Raw genomic sequence first — 17,938 nt, 5'->3', positions numbered from 1 at the left:
GGAGGTTAGAGTGTTTTTTAAGTATATATCATTTTTTTCCCCACCAGTTGTTTCTAAAGTAACTTTATTTCAAAATAATCAACATGCCACTGAGGCATATTTGGCGGCAGACTGTCCTGGGCCCCAACACTTTCTATGTGAGGGACAAATAATACGAATATTTCTTTTTTGATTGTCACTATTAATTTGCATGTGCAGTTTATAGTCATCTTAATTTAATCTTAATTGATATAACAGGCAAGTATCAATAGAAGAAAATGTTTTAGCTTTTTAAAAGAATGATCTTACTGGGTTACTGAACATTTTCAGCAAGGCATCCACAACCCCATAGCTCAACACTCAAAATCCTTTATTAAATGCAAAACCTAGTGGGATACTTCCAAGGCAATTAAGAAGCTAGCTTCTCTTTATGGTCCATCATCTCATTCTACATCACTGCAATTGTCAGCAATGGGAGTCAAACTTTAATCATAATGCCTGTGATACTTAAGGTGTTAATCACAGCAAATTGAATTTAAAGAATTATGAAAGGTATATTGTTCTAGTATGTTTAATTCAGTGAAAAGATTAGTATTTTATCTTTACAAAATATTGCTCTACATAGCATGGAAGTTACCTGAGCTAAAAGAGCTGCCATTTCTAATGCCAGGTCCCTGTTCAGAGGAAAAAGTCCATTTACTATTTGGTCATTTGTCTGATACATTAACAGCAACTTTTCTCTATCAGTCTCTCCTCGAACTTGCATTGAGAAATATAATCTGTAAAAAAAGAGGAAAATTTTCATTAAATGATATACTTACAAAAGAAGAAGGTAAAGAGAAATCCAGAGGACTGATACGGGGTTGTTCTAACAATATTCTCTCAGTGATACAAACCTAGATCATTACGATCTGTTGATGACCTCTATTTCTATTCTTTATAACATTTACCAGCAAACTGAGAAAAACTGCTCTGAGGCTGAGCTTGAGGGGTGCTTCTGTGCTATTTTTATGCCCTGAAATACCTTAGCTGCTACTGAGGAAGGACCTGATACCAGTGGGCTGTATAAACCCAATTTTAAGAACACTCATGATCTTTCCTACACACCATGGACATAACAGGGAATAGGAAATGAAGGTTTCAATTAAAAATCAATGTCAGATGAGATCAGGCACGTTCAGGGTGGTATGGCAAAACCAATACAATATTGTAAAGAAAATAAATAAATAAAACTGAAAAAAAAATCAATATCAAATGGGGGCAGCTCTCCAGGAACCTAAAAGAGAGTCCATCTCTCTAAAAGTAACTGCACATTTAAATGTTTTGACTTTTTTTGGGCCACTCTGATAAACAGCCCTAGGATCTCAAATATAGTTTACAGGCTCTCATTATCACTTGTTGAAATATGATCTGGCTTTTGTTCACCTAGGTCTTCATCGATTCAGTGACTCTCTGTATTTAATCACTCTACTGTCTCTTTGTTCTTTTAAATTAAATCTATTTATTTGGCTGTGTCGGATCTTCGATGCGTCATGCCGAATCTTCTTTGCACCATGCAGATCTTTCCTTGCGGCACGTGGAGTCTCTCTAGTTGCGGTGCAAGGGCTCCAGTAGTTGCAGTGCACCAGCTAAGCTGCCCTGCGGCATGTGGGATCTTAGTTCCCCAACCAGGGATTGAACCTGTGTCCTCTGCATTGCAAGGAAGATTCTTAACCCCTGGACCACTAGGGAAGTCCTGTGCCACTTCTTTATATGAGGTTTCTAAGGGTCTGACTCTAGGCTACAGAGCAGGCAGAGAGCCCTGTAAACATTGTAAATGCTGCGACAGTGCATGGGTAAGCAGCACAGCGACATACCTTAACACTGTCATGACAACACCGTGACAGGAAAAGAGAGATTTAGATCCGACATCTGTCAGGTGTGTGCTCAATTAACTATAAGTGGATTTCCAGCCTTTTTTCCTCCATCCACTTAAGGAGAGACACACTATCATCAGTTAAAAAATTTCTCATGGTAATTATCTCAAACAGCAAGAAATGAGAGGGGAGCAGGTCAGAATCTCAGGGGAAGCATGGGGGGTGTACTTTGAAAAGCACTTCTTCCCCACTGTTCTGGTAATTCTTTCTGTTCACGCCAGCTTAAGAATAACTGGCCTGGGCCATCATTCAGAGTGGTTTCTTGAAAAAAATAATTATCTGTGTCTGCATGATGGCAAACTGTTAACTGGTAGAAGAACATGGTTGGGTAACAGAAATAGATTCTAAATTCAAAATAATGTCAGCAAAGTGATATAGAACAAAAAGAATAAAATTTAAGATGAAAGCCCTCCTTTTCTGGCATGTGAACATTTTTGTACTTACTTATTTCCTTCACTTGAAGTTAAGAACTATGTCTTACTCATCACTATCATGCACTAGGGTTTATTTAGCTAAGTGTAGCCACTGGAAGCTCTATACAGTCAGCAAAAACAAAACCGGGACCTGACTGTGGCTCAGATTGTGAACTCCTTATTGCCAAATTCAGACTTAAGTTGAAGAAAGTAGGGAAAACCACTAGACCATTCAGGTATGACCTAAATCAAATCCTTTATGATTATACAGTGGAAGTAAGAAATAGATTTCAGGGACTAGATCTGATAGAGTGCCTGATGAACTATGGATGGAGGTTTGTGACATTGTACAGGAGACAGGGATCAAGACCATCCCCATGGAAAAGAAATGCAAAAAAGCAAAATGTCTGTTTGAGGAGGCCTTACAAATAGCTGTGAAGAGAAGCAAAAAGCAAAGGAGAAAATGAAAGATATAAACATCTGAATGCAGAGTTCCAAAGAATAGCAAGCAGAGATAAAAAAGCCTTCCTCAGCAATCAATGCAAAGAAATAGAGGAAAACAACAGAATGGGAAAGACTAGAGATCTCTTTAAGAAAATTAGAGATACCAAGGGAACATGTCATGCAAAGATGGGCTCAATAAAGGACAGAAATGGTATGGACCTAACAGAAGCAGAAGATATTAAGAAGAGGTGGCAAGAATACATAGAAGAACTGTACAAAAAAGATCTTCACAACCCAGATAATCACGATGGTGTGGTCACTCACCTAGAGCCAGACATCCTGGAATGTGAAGTCAAGTGGGCCTTAGAAAGCATCACTATGAACAAAGCTAGTGGAGGTGATGGAATTCCACTTGAGCTATTTCAAATCCTGAAAGATGACGCTATGAAAGTGCTGCACTCAATATGCCAGCAAATTTGGAAAACTCAGCAGTGGCCACAGGACCGGAAAAGGTCAGTTTTCATTCCAATCCCAGAGAAAGGCAATGCCAAAGAATGCTCAAACTACCGCACAACTGCACTCATCTCACATGCTAGTAAAGTAATGCTCAAAATTCTCCAAGCCAGGCTTCAGCAATATGTGAACCGTGAACTTCCAGATGTTCAAGCTGGATTTAGACAAGGCAGAGAAACCAGAAATCAAATTGCCAACATCCGCTGGATCATGGAAAAAGCAAGAGAGTTCCAGAAAAACATCTATTTCTGCTTTATAGACTATGCCAAAGCCTTTGACTGTGTGGATCACAATAAACTGTGGGAAACTCTGAAAGAGGTGGGAATACCAGACCACCTGATCTACCTCTTGAGAAACCTATATGCAGGTCAGGAAGCAACAGTTAGAACTGGACATGGAACAACAGACTGGTTCCAAATAGGAAAAGGAATATGTCAAGGCTGTATATTGTCACCCTGCTTATTTAACTTATATGCAGAGTACATCATGAGAAATGCTGGGCTGGAAAAAGCACAAGCTGGAATCAAGATTGCTGGGAGAAATATCAATAACCTCAGATATGCAGATGACACCACCCTTATGGCAGAAAGTGAAGAGGAACTAAAAAAGCCTCTTGATGAAAGTGAAAGAGGAGAGTGAAAAAGTTGGCTTAAAGCTCAACATTCAGAAAACTAAGATCATGGTGGCATCTGGTCCCATCACTTCATGGGAAATAGATGGGGAAACAGTGGAAACAGTGTCAGACTTTATATTGGGGGGCTCCAAAATCACTGCAGATGGTGACTGCAGCCATGAAATTAAAAGACGCTTACTCCTCGGAAGGAAAGTTATGACCAACCTGGATGGTATATTAAAAAGCAGAGACATTACTTTGCCAACAAAGGTCCATCTAGTCAAGGCTATGGTTTTTCCAGTGGTCATGTATGGATGTGAGTTGGACTGTGAAGAAAGCTGAGTGCCGAAGAATTGATGCTTTTGAACTGTGGTGTTGGAAGACTCTTGAGAGTCCCTTGGACTGCAAGGGAATCCAACCAATCCATCTTAAAGGAGATTAGTCCTGGGTGTTCATTGGAAGAACTGATGCTGAAGCTGAAACTCCAGTACTCTGGTCACCTCTTGCGAAGAGGTGACTCATTGGAAAAGACCCTGATGCTGGGAGGGATTGGGGTCAGGAGGAGAAGGGGACAACAGAGGATGAGATGGTTGGATGGCATCACTGACTCGATGGACATGAGTTTGGGTAAACTCTGGGAGTTGGTGATGGACAGGGAGGCCTAGCGTGCTGAGATTCATGGGGTTGCAAAGAGTCAGACACGACTGAGCCAGTGAACTGAACTGAACTGAGCCACTGGAAGGTTCTTGGTGAAAGTCTGAATTGGTAATACAATAGGAGGGAGAAAAGAACCAAATGTTCAAATGGCTACAGACAAGAAGAGCTAAAGTGCTTCTATCATTTCTGGCATGCCAGTAAGACAGCACCTGGGAAGGGAAGATGAAGCACTATGGGCACAGAAGTGAAAAACAATTCCAGACACACATATAGGAACACAACTTGTAGGAATCATAGGCTCAGGCGCCTAATGGAACAGTTTGGGCTCCAACAACTATACAGGGATTTGGAGAGAATGTGGAGAGGAACTAAGGAGTCCCCAAAATGATAAAGAAGTCAGAAAATCAAATCCACAGATCTTGAATAGGAAAGGCCTCAGGGACCACGATCTAAGTCTGTCCCAATATGACTAGCTTCCAACTGCTCCCCAACCCTGAGGGGGTCGGAAGCAGAGAAGTGGGGCTTCTGTCACAGCAGGAGGGCACACACTGCCCGGCAGGGGCATTCCCAAATGTCCTCACTTGACATCGAGGAAACAATACCGTGTAATGGGAACCACATCACTGTGTGGACCAGTATAAGCAAACACACACCACTCCAAATGGGGCAGGGCTCTCCCGGTACTGCTCGGTAACCCTTTAGCTAGCCTCCAGCCAGCTCGATTTCAGTCCTCAGAGCATGTATTTCCTATTGCCTTTCTCATCACCACGTAAACCTACTGAGGAAGCAGCCTGCCTTAACTCTCCCTTCACCTTCCTTCATTCCTCTGTCCACCATGGCCTGCTGATAACACTACAAAACCTGCAACTGTGACCGGTCCCGCCTTCCCTGTTCTCCTCCGGCCTCTACGGCCGCTCCTGTGCTCAGAAGTCATCATTCTGCGAAGCCTTCCTCTCTGCTCCCACAACATCTTGCACACAAACATGTTATATTCACAGTAAGAGCAAATATCATTGGGGCATCTACTGTGTAAGCAGGCCCTGATCCAACTGCTTTACATCTGCTAACATTTAGTCCTTCAGGTGACCCTAAGCAGGTACTGTTTTCATCTCCATTTCATGTCTAGGGGACCTGAGGCCCAGAGACGGTGAGTGACTTGCTCATGGCCACAGAGCGAGTGGGGGAGCCAGGATGCCAATCCAGCAGTTTCTCTGCAGAGGCCATGTTCTTCACTGCTCCGCTAGAGTGTGACTGCCATGGCATTAGTCACATTACTAAGAATTCATGTCTTACATGAGCTCTAAGACTCTAGAAGGCAGGAAACATCTATTCACCTTTGAATCGCTAGGGCTTCAATAAGACCTGGTACTGGCAGACACTGGACAGATGTTTATGGCATGAATGGATAAATGAATGGTGGTGAGAATTGAAAAATATGGAAATTATTTGCCAGAAAAACCTTGAAAAACCCTTCTGTAGCCTTGCGTAAAGGGTGTAACTCTCTAAAGCTTCAGTTTCCTCTGAAACATAAGATGGAGAGGATGATAATACTTACTGAGAGGTGCTGTTAGGATTAAATGAGATGGTGCACATAAAGAGCTCAGCACAGGGCCTGGTATATGGTTAAGTGCTCAATAAATATTGGTGGTCATTATTATTACTACTACTATGATGATGATTCTTCTCTAGAGGTCTTTAGACTCACAAAAGTCTCTTCAAACAGGAAGCTTTTTTTTTTTTTTTGGTGTGAACACAGCTGGAAGAAATGGGATAAACTAGATGACCTGTCAAGAGGCTTCTTGGTTTAGGATTCAATATACATGCTCTCACAGTGCACTAAAGGTGGCAGAGATGGGAACCTTAAACTATGCTCCAGAAAATGATAACAACACAGAATTATTGATAATAAACTTTTGTTTCAAAGAGGGGAGAAAGAAGAGCTGTTCTCTTTAGGGAAAGACCCTTGCCAGCTTAGTTTTGTTAAAAACATGCCTTGATTTTAGAATTTCAAATAGACAGTAAGAGACCAAATTAAATAAGTGTTTTATTAATAAATATGAACAGAATTTAAACATTACCAAATAGTTTTATTACCAAAGAGTTTTCCAAATGAGAACAAGTTCAAAACCTATTAATTAGATCTTTAACCTCTAATCTAAATAATTAAAATTCTATAAATTACTAAACATAAATAAAAATTCCATGATAAAGAGAGGTGGTGCTTTAGTTTTGCTTATCACTGTGCTGCTTGACAGATGAGGAATCAAGTCTGTAGCTGTGTGGTAGGTCACAGCCAGTTCCCCTCCTAACTGTGTCACTGGGCATTAGGGCTCATTTCCTAAGCTATTTACACACATATGCAAAGCATGATCACATTTAGAAACAGTACTTACTCTAGCTGTGGCTACCCAGCCATTTCAGATTCCTGTTAAAAATTAAACCTTATAGTTGAGTTGCTTTTCTTCTGATGTCAAAGATATTGTCATGAAATTGTTTTTTTGTTGTTGTTGTTAAAAAGGCAATGTGTTATTCATGACTGCTTTTGTCCTTCCTGGTAGAGTTTGCTAGAGCTGGCACATTATTCTTATGTCTCTTTCAGACCACTTTTCTCCACTTCATCCATTTCATTTTGGTTCCAACTGTGGCCATCATAGTCAAAATCAGTATGTATTCAGCATTTGTAAGATATGCATTATTAGCAATAGTCTTAGACATGGACTTAATTCCATTTAGTGCCAACAAAAACAAATGAGAATTCCTGAACCTCTTCTAAATACATAAAAAAACCAAGTAGGTCAGGTCCAGGAGCTGGCTTCCTTCCACAAAAGATACAGGCAGCAACATGGACCTCTGGATCAGTGCTTCTCCAAACTTAGCATGAGTAAGAATCACCTGGAGAATTGTTAAAACACAGACTCCAGGGCCTTTTCCCCAGAGATTCTAATTCAATAGGTCTGAAGTGGGACCAAATAATGGGCATTTCGATGTGTTTCCATGTGATACTGAAGCTGCAGATCTGGGACCCACACTTTGAGAATCACTGCTCCCAGCGACCACAGAACTAAAACAACCATCTAGAAGGTCCATAACTTCCAGCTGTTGCTTCGTGCCAGTCACCAAAGGGCCAGAGTGGGAACAGGTTCCTCCAGGACTAGAGCCTGTGCTCTGCAGCAAGAGAAGCCATCACAATGAGAAACCCGTGTATCGCAACTAGAGAGTGGCCCCTGCTTGCTGCAACTAGAGAAAGTCCTTGCAGAGCAACAAAGACCTGGCATAGCCAAAAATAAATAAATAAATACTAAAGTAAGTTTTATTTGTTGAGAAAGTACGTGCTCCAGTCCTACCAGCTCTTTCCCAGTTCCTGAAACACTGCTTAGCCTCCCTCCACAGGCTTTGTACATCCTTTTCCACCCGTTTCAATGCTTTCACTCTCAGCCTCCTTCTGGCCTTGACCTAAGCATCACTTACTCAAAGAGCCTCCCAAAGTCTCCAGTCTAGGACAGGATTCTTGTTAAGTGCTCTCACACAGCCATGCGCTTTTCTTTCAGAGAAAAATTAGCAACCATCTTCCTCACTAGCCTGTAAATTCCCAAAGATCAGGGATTGTGTGTGTGTTTGTATTATCATTTCATTAAAAGCATCCAGCTAAGTGCTTATAGATGAAGCTCAATAAATACAGAGGAAGAGAGAATATGAAAGAACAAGAATGAATGAATATGAACATACCACTTCTAAAAGACTTGGGTAAACAAACGACTCTTATTACAGATCTGCAGTAGGATATTTGAATATTCAGTCTTACGGAAAAAATGTAATATTAGTGTTAAAGGAAATTTTGAAAGTGACAAACTTTATCAACTACCCTAAGAGAGCAACTACTTTTTTCCTTATAGTTTTCTTCTAATCTTTGTCCAAATACATATTTTTATAAAATATAATTATTCATGATATTAAAAGAATACAATTAGAGACAAAATTTTAGGTGACAGTTTCTTCCTACAGAAATAGAGCTACCATTTTAGGAAAACATATAAATAAATATAACTTTTAAGGCTATTAGACAGGAAACTAAATTTTAGGTGCATGATTTGAAAATAAGTGTATATTCTTACTTTGGCACTTGGCGACGGTATTACACACCTGTTTTTATAAGTGAGACGAACAGTTCTCGTACCTTCCCATTTTCCAGGCTGCTGTTCTTTAGAAGCCTGTTCCCATTTGGAGATAATGTCACAAATCTAGAAGAGAAGCAGAAAATGGAGATTCATAATGTTTTTCACATTGGGTATTTTTTGAAGACAAGCATGTCTACAGACTGAAAATTTTCAATTAGTGCAATCAAACCAAATGGACTGAAGCTTTCTGTTTTAAGCTTCTGCAGCTCTGAGTTTAGAATTTAATTATAAATCACTCTTTGGTCCTCTTATCCTTTTGGACACACATTAACTTTGGACTATGGCCATGAATTTTTTACTCAAAAAGGAAACTTAATGAAGGACTGCATGGGACTGGAAACAAGAAGATTCCAGGAATTTTTTCATGATTTAGTCACTGAAAAGCAATTTTTCCACCTTCTGAGTTTAAAAAGATTGGAATAACTGAAGTTATACCAAAGAATTCTGAAATATAATGTTAAGGTTCTTGGGGAAATAACAAAAATCCTTCAGGAACAAGATAAATTTTAAAAATTTTGTCATTTACAGAATTATAAATAAAAGTTTTTAAAATTATGGGGTAAGCAAGTATTCACCAAAGCCCCTAATATTTATTTACTCAGCTCAAGTCAACCAAAAATACTAGCTTATCTTCTTGATCAATTATTAAAAGTATTCAAGAAATGTCTGTCTCAAAAATTTACATTTGGAATTGTTGATCTGAACAGGATATACTTGAAACTGCAAAGAAAAAGACATTCATTATCTAGATGCCTCAAAATGCTGCTGAAGAAACAGGTGGGAGTGGGGTGGAAATCCTATCTTCTGACCAGCACTCCTAAGGAACTAAGTATGAGTTTTAACATATCGCATATTTAACCCATGTAGATCCAACAGATCATTCTGCAAATGGAGCTGGGCTTTGGGGATTGAAATGAAAGTACTGATGTTTTATATGCTCTAAACTCATGGGTGCATACCTTGCCTTGCCCCAAATATTCCATCTCCAAATCAGAGAAGTGCCTTTACTCCATAACAAGGTGCTTATTCCCAAGAGCAATTAGGACCACGTCAAGTAAGAGGATCCAGACCTGGTTCCAGCTATTTGATTTGCCATACATTATTTTTCATTCTAGACCTCAGTTTCCTCATTTGCAAAATAAGTGGGTTATTTCTCTAAGGTTCCTTATGGTTCTATATCCTGTGCTTTGAATCATTGCCATTGCTAGATGGCAACTTCATTAAAGCTATTTTACTATGACCCAGAAAACATTTTTAAAGAATCTTATGATCCAGCAATCCCACTGCTGGGCATACACACTGAGGAAACCAGAAGGGAAAGAGACACATGTACCCCAATGTTCATCGCAGCACTGTTTATAATAGCCAGGACATGGAAGCAACCTAGATGTCCATCAGCAGATGAATGGATAAGAAAGCTATGGTACATATACACAATGGAGTATTACTTAGCCATTAAAAAGAATTCATTTGAATCAGTTCTAATGAGGTGGATGAAACTGGAGCCTATTATACACAGTGAAGTAAGCCAGAAGGAAAAACACCAATACAGTATACTAACGCATATATATGGAATTTAGAAAGATGATAACAATAACCCTGTGTACGAGACAGCAAAAGAGACACTGATGTATGGAACAGTCTTATGGACTCTGTGGGAGAGGGAGAGGGTGGGAAGATTTGGGAGAATGGCATTGAAACATGTAAAATATCATATATGAAAGGAGATGCCAGTCCAGGTTCGATGCACGATACTGGATGCTTGGGGCTGGTGCACTGGGACGACCCAGAGGGATGGTATGGGGAGGGAGGAGGGAGGAGGGTTCAGGATGGGGAGCACATGTATACCTGTGATGGATTCATTTTGATATTTGGCAAAACTAATACAATTATGTAAAGTTTAAAAATAAAATAAAATTTAAAAAAATTAAATTAAATTAAATTAAAAAAAAAAAGAATCTTCCAATTCTCTGTCTTTGCTCATGATCTTCCCTATGTCTGGAATTGCTTCTTTATTTCCACAGGTGCATTTTCTTGTGTGTCTTAGTTGCTCAGTCATGTCTGACTCCTTGCGACCCAATGGACTGAAGCCCGCCAGGCTCTTCAGTCCATGGGATTCTCCAGGCAAGAATACTGGAGTGGGTTGCCATTTCCTTCTCCAGGGGATCTCCCCGACCCAGGGACTGAACCTGGGTCTCCCACATTGCAGGCAGTTTCTTTACCATCTGAGCCACCAGGGAAGCCTGGTACATTTTCTACCAGTCAAAGTCCAGCTGAGATCTTCCCTAATTTCCACTGAATGTAATCTTTTCCTCTGTAGAATGTTCACCACATTCTTAAACTATTTATCATTTTCAATTTTAAGGTTATCAGTGTATAAAGCTACTCTTCCCTAAGCAGATTAGAAGTTCACTATGCACAGGGAATATTTCTGTTCCTTCTTTATATTCCCCAAAGGGTCTGCTCCAGCTCCTGGGACACAATGTGTGTGCGTGAGTGTGCAGCCGTGTCCACTTTTGGCAACCCTATGGACTGTAGCCTGCCAGGCTCCTTTGTCTGTGGAATTTTCCAGGCAAGAATATTGGAGTGGGTTGTCATTTATTACTCCAGAGGATCTTCCTGACCCAGAGATCAAACCTGCATCTCTTGTGTTCCCTGCATTGACAGGCAGATTCTTCACCACTGTGCTACCCAGGAAGCCCTGGGACACACTATACAGTTAAATGGATACTGCTGAGTGAATGAAAATAATGGAAAACCATTTTATTAGAGTTTCCATACCTCCACTCTTTCTACCTTAATATCTAGGGTATTATTACTATTATTAATCTTCTTCCTCTCTCTAACACGTACGATGTATGTGTGTGAGGGGTTTCCCTGGTGGCTCAGTGGTAAAAAAAAATCTGCCTGCCAATCCGGGAGATATGGGTTTGATCTCTGGGTCGGGAATATCCCCTGAAGTAGGAAATGGCAACCCACTCCAGTATTCTTGCCTGGAAAATCCCATGGACAGAAGAACCTGGTGGGCTACAGTCTATGGGGTCACAGAAAGTCGGACATGACTTAGCAGCTAAACAACAACAATGTATGTGTGTACAGATTTTATTCAGAATTTCTTGGCTTCAACAAAGTCCAACAATATTTTTTTATCATGAAGATTAGATTGCTTATATTTTTGGAAAATTCTTGAACTAAAACTTTTTGCAAATAGCAGAATAACTTCTTTGCTGTTTGCTGGGTCTGCCTCCTTAAAAGGAGTTGGTTTTACCTTGATGTTTCCTTGAAGACAATGCTCTAAATCCCGGCCGGAAGGATCATCTGTGAACAATGCAAATCCAGACTGTGCTGGCTTCCTCATCCCTGTATCTTGGTTCAAAGTATTCAAAAACTCTTCCACTGTGGTGGATGCATCAAATCCAACTACCTAAACAGAAACAACATAGTCCTTCTCTTAAAAGGTACACACATTTCAAACCTAGATTTCAGGGGGGAAACAGGGCACACCTGATGCATGATTAATGATAACATATATTTATCTAGGTGCTTTAACTTTTTTTCAAAGTTCCATTGGAGAAAATTAATGTCATCTTAGTCATTAGCCTGACATAAGAATTCCTGGCTTTAGCCAACAGACATGAATTCAAAATAGAAAGATCATTTGACAGCTATAAACTTCTTGCAGAGATATTATGCTGGCCCATTATGAACTACAGAACAGTATGTAATCTTCAAACAAAGGGAAAAAAACAAAAGAGAAATACACTTAAACATACGAACACTTTTAAGCATTCAATTTTTGTTTCTTTAATATGCAGTTAAGTATCTGAATTCCATGATAAAAGGCTTAGAGCTACAAAGACTAATTGCCAGCTTTGGAATGTTTGCTTCAGTTAATAGGCAATCACCTAGATGTGAGTTGGAAGGGCCTGGACAGTTTTTCTGGAGAATTCCTAAGATGTGGAGACTTTAAAGGGACTAAGCCTGTACACACCCCATGTCAGTAATCATTTTCTCACCTAGCCGGTACACTGCTGGGGGAAGCCCTCAACTGAAGTACTTTTGCTTTTCTCCATCAGAATTATAATGGTAATGAAAATCCTCCCTTATTTCATTCAATATGGATTTTTTAGCATGCATCCTTTTTTAGCAAAACTGTTTCAAAACTCAACTGTGCTGACAGGAAATCTAATATATTTGCATGTTTATCATTGCCAGCTGCTGACAGAAGTAGGGTGACAGGCCCACCTCTCAGCACCACAGAGGTCATACACAGGATTCTGGGCTAAGCACGTGCTCACTGGGTAGAAAGTCTAATCTACCTGATATATTCCATTCATGAAGTGCACAGGGATACTGAAGGGCAAGGAATGATGATATGGGTTTCGAAGAAGGGTGGAAAGAATCTCCATTCTTGAGGGTCTTGCTTCTCGATCTCCATTCTGTTGTGTTCTTTCTACACATCTCTGGCAGTAAATGGCATATTTTCCAAATTCTGTCCTATAATACAAAACTTAAGATAAAACCTAAGAATAAATTTAATTAAGATATATGAAACCATTAAGGAAACTTCCCTTGGTGTACATTATTACAATGTATCATGCTAATGTTGACAGCATAATATTATATTATCATTATTGAATGGTAATATTAACTGCTATATTAATATACATTAATATTAGACAATGTTAATTATCATAATCATAATAATATAAAATATAAAATTAATATTATATAATGTTGATATATATTAATATAATATTATCATCATTGAGTGATAATATTAACTGCTGTCACTTTTCTCAAATTCTAGTGTCTTTACTTTCACCACCGACTAAACCAGACTTTCCACAAAGCAATCTTCATCATTATTGTATTATTATTATAATCACAAAATAAATTTAAAATTACCAGACATTACATGGTCAACATATAGTGATTATATTAACAAATATAAAGAAAATAACTGTATAAAGACTGCTGCTGCTGCTGCTGCTAAGTCGCTTCAGTCGTGTCCGACTCTGTGCGACCCCATAGATTGCAGCCCACCAGGCTCCCCCATCCCTGGGATTCTCCAGGCAAGAACACTGGAGTGGGTTTCCATTTCCTTCTCCAATGCATGAAAGTGAAAAGTGAAAGTGAAGTCGCTCAGTCGTGTCCGACTCCTAGCGACCCCATGGACTGCAGCCCACCAGGCCCCTCCATCCATGGGATTTTCCAGGCAAGAGTACTGGAGTGGGTTGCCATTGCCTTCTCCGTATAAAGACTAGAACAGGGTAACTTAAGAAGTGCATGATGAAGAGAGTTCTCTTTTGAAGAACACAGAGGTTAATGCCATTTCTGCTGAGCAAGATAAGAAAATATCTTCAAACAAAAATAAAAATGCATTTTCCTTGGGACTTCCCTGGTGGTCCAGTGGCTAAGATCTGCGTTCCCAATGCATGGGGTACTGGTTTGATGTGGTCAGGGGACTAGATCCTACATGCCACAGCTAAGACCTGGCTCAGCCAAATAAATAAATAAATATTCCTTCTTTATAAAACATGTACTTCTTTAAAAATGTTAAGCCGTAAACAAAACCACTGGGGTAACTAAATCCGGTAAAAGCTGGATAGAGATCTTATTTGTCCTTATTTGCTACATATAATTTTCATTTCACTTATAAAACCAGATTGATAATATACCTAAATATATGTGCATTCAAGTGCCTTTTAGGTGGGCTTTAAAATCTCACCTTTGTAGGGGGTGGGTGGTTCTCAGTGACTACCATTGTAATCACATGACCTTGATGACAGAGTCTTCAAAAATATATTATGAGCTGGAAGATATTTTCCTACTGCTTCCAAGCTGTTTTTTTGTTTCATCGTTTGTTTGAGTCCCAGAGTCTATTTAAACAACCTAATATGAACCTCTTGGACAAAATGATCCCAATCACCCCTGGCTGGGCACCCTAGGCCCCACTGTAAGAAAGCCATTCTAACAGTGAATTGGAAAAGTCTTTTTCAAAGGAGTATAAATTCTGAGGCAATTCAAATACATGCAATTATAAAAGGTGGGATCAGAGAAGTCTTCTACATAAAAGAATTAAATGTGAAGAAAATAGTAATAGAAAAAATAAGGAAACAAAATAATTGCTTTTATTGGATGAACACCCACTAAGGATAAGACATTCATACTTGAAATGTACATAGACTTTTAACTTAAAATATTCTTTGTCAGCTTTTCAAGCTTTTAGTGCAACCTTCCATAAGAGATTTAACGTAACAAAGGAAATATCTTTCTAGCTCTGCATAAATGATAACCAAAGGCTTCCTGTATCAACATTTGTTTCACACATTCTTCCACAAATGTACCTGGCAGGTTACTAAATACCTATGATTTATTGCAGACATAGAGGCCACATAAATGGTGCAGTTGGCTAGAACTCTGCATACCTGGAATCTGCATTTCTCTTTAGGTGGAGCCTGAGGAGCCACAGGAAAGGATGATGGGGAAGGAAGAGCCCAACACAGAGCGCCAAGAGTTGCCAGCCCTGGACAAAGAGAAGCATCACAGGTCAGACACCATGTGGTCATCAGAGATCTAAGTCAGGGGGAGTGTGACTGAGAGAGCGAAGGGATGATAATAGTCTTTCTTGATCCCAAAATGTTTTTGCTTTTTTCCACATAGACATCATCTCCTTAGAGCACTGTAATACATAAAAGCATAAAAGCTTCATATGGGGTCAGAACCATAATCCATCTAGTTATGTATTCAGTTATCTACAACTGGGGTATCAGAGGATATCATATGGTAATCCTTTTTCATATTGCACAAGAAGGTTAGGGAAATTGTTCCCTTTTGTTCATTTATGTGTTAACTCCTTCACTGAATAAGTAATGGCACTAAGAAAGGGCAAATTGAAAAGTAGTAAAAAAATAATTTACACAAAAAGCAAAACCTATCTACCCATACATATATACATACATAGCTAAACAAGGGGCAAGCACAAAAATATTAACAGAGGTATCTCTAGGTAATAGAGTTATATATGACTTTTATTATTCTCTTGCTCTGGTCTGTATTCTATTTTGTATCTTAATTTTTTTAATTAAGTAAGTATAACTTCAATATTTTTTTTTAATGTCATACAAAAAAGGAGAAGGGGGAAAGGCCCTGCCCTTTAAGAATTTATGATCTAGGAGAAGACATTACATACATATATATATATTTAAACAGTAATCTATAATACAGCATCACTAATACACTGTAATAATGCTTTTTTAAGTATAACCAATGGATGGAATGATTACTGATGCAGGAGTCAGGAAAGAATCTATGGGAGGGACGTTGCTTGGGCTGGACTATGAAGTCCACAGGTAGGAAGAATGCAGAGGGATCTGGATTGCCAGGTGAAGGATAATGCAAAGGCAGGGTTGTTCAAAGAATGAGGAGAGTTTATTCATTCACTGTACACTGGAGACAGGATGTATAAAATGAAGTGGAGAAAGAGGAGGCCACTGGAGCCAGATTATGAAGGGCCCCTGATAGACATGAAGCTTAAGTTTCAGAACCCCACTCAAGCACAGGTCCCCTTCAAATCCCTGGGGCAGGCCCTATGAGCTGCCATAGTCATATTACATGCTCATTTGTCCTTTTAAAATTTGTAAAAGTAATAAATTTTGTATTCTTTTTCTTAGTATTCATTGCACAAGTTTCAAGTCCCACAAAACCTAGATCCACTTCTGAGAGTCTAGGGTAAGAAATTTCTATTTTATCCTGTGACTGACAGGGAGTCAGTAAGCAAAGATTAAAAGAACCATTCATTGAAGAGTAAACACAAGTGACTAAAACCCTCCTGAAAATAAATCTGACTGTAATAATTAAGGAAATGTATACAAAATCAATAGTGAAGTACTACTTTTTACCTGAAAAGAAATTAACAGAAGAATTACACTGAATATTGTTGAAGATATGGAAAATTCCAGAAGTGGACACAATGAAATTCACTGGACTTGCACACAAAATTTAGGTTCAAAGATGTCTATTGTAGTGGTATTTATTATAGGAAAGGTAATTGGAAAAACCTAAACATGTAGCAGTTGATATTAATGCAACTAGTATTAATGTTTTGAAGACTGCTGAAGGCTATAGGGGAAATTTATAGTTTTTAAAAAGTATATGCACACTGTAATGTTAGTAATGTGAAAAACTGTGAGTGGATAAATATACACATATATACATTTATAGATTATATAAACTGAAAGGATATGCATCGAAATAGTAATAGTTGTTTTTCCATTTCATACTTTTTGTATTTTCCAAATGTCTATATTGAATATGTATTATACTTACAATCAGGAAAACAACATCATTCAAAATTGCGTGTTTATGTTTCAACACATACCTGCAGTGGTCCTGGCTGATTCTGTGGCTGTCTCCATCTTGTCTGTTTAATGAGCTGACAGCAAATTTCATTCTGTAGCTCAGGATGTGTCAGACAAATTTGCAAAGCACTCTGGGCTAGAGATATGTGGTAATCAATTGCGGGAGAGTCGACTGCCGCATTTATAAAAAGTTGGCAGGTCTGAATTAAATGAAAAAAACAGATATACTCAGGGTGAGAAAGGATAAGATTTATTCTGCATGAATTTTTTTTTAATTTTATTTTATTTTTAAACTTTACATAATTGTATTAGTTTTGCCAAATATCAAAATGAATCCATCACAGGTATACATGTGCTCCCCATCCTGAATGAATTATATTGATTCTCTTACTAGCAAAAGTTTTTGTTTAAAAGGATGGAAAAGATATATTGTGATAACATTAATCAAAAGAAATCGGGAGTGGTGACATTAATATCAGACAAAGTAGATTTCCGGGCAAGAGATAAAGAGCATCATTTTATAATGATAAAGGGGTCAGCTCATCTAGAAGGGGTAACAATTCTAAATGTTTTAATAATATAGCTTCAAAATACATGATGCAACAAGTTATAGGACTGTAAAGAGAAACAGACAAAATTCACAATTAAAGTGAGAGACTGCAATACCCACTGTCAACATCTGAGATAACAAGCAGGTAGAAAAATTAGTATGGATTTAAAAAACCTAAACAATACTATCAATCAACCTGACCTAATTTGTAGAATAGTCCACCTCTGAGCAGAATATGCATTCTTTTTAAGGGCATATGGAACATTAATAGCCCCTAGAGTCTACTGGAATACAAACTTCATAAAGACAAGATAT

At 38.7% G+C, this 17,938-nt stretch overlaps 1 protein-coding gene across 7 annotated transcripts in view; it reads right to left on the bottom strand.

The window, feature by feature from the left end:
• PLEKHH2 (pleckstrin homology, MyTH4 and FERM domain containing H2) overlaps positions 1-17,938 on the bottom strand; it is a 524,875-nt gene that overhangs the window by 433,608 nt on the left and 73,329 nt on the right. For 5 of the 7 annotated variants that reach the window (XM_061432221.1, XM_061432220.1, XM_061432218.1 and 2 more), the window contains 6 exons: positions 17,094-17,273; positions 15,142-15,239; positions 13,030-13,207; positions 11,979-12,134; positions 8,676-8,773; positions 617-758 (listed from right to left, as the gene is read on the bottom strand). In XM_061432221.1, coding sequence (XP_061288205.1) covers positions 617-758; positions 8,676-8,773; positions 11,979-12,134; positions 13,030-13,207; positions 15,142-15,239; positions 17,094-17,273 — 852 coding nt within the window. Of the gene's footprint in view, positions 1-616; positions 759-8,675; positions 8,774-11,978; positions 12,135-13,029; positions 13,208-15,141; positions 15,240-17,093; positions 17,274-17,938 lie in introns of those variants that run through there. The other 2 variants (XM_061432222.1, XR_009739349.1) reach the window with 2 other exon arrangements.

Source organism: Bos javanicus, chromosome 11 (assembly GCF_032452875.1).
Source record: "Bos javanicus breed banteng chromosome 11, ARS-OSU_banteng_1.0, whole genome shotgun sequence".
Classification (NCBI taxonomy): Eukaryota; Metazoa; Chordata; class Mammalia; order Artiodactyla; family Bovidae; genus Bos; species Bos javanicus.
The sequence above is the reverse complement of the archived record's forward strand: the minus strand, read 5'-3'. Positions and strand labels throughout refer to the sequence as shown.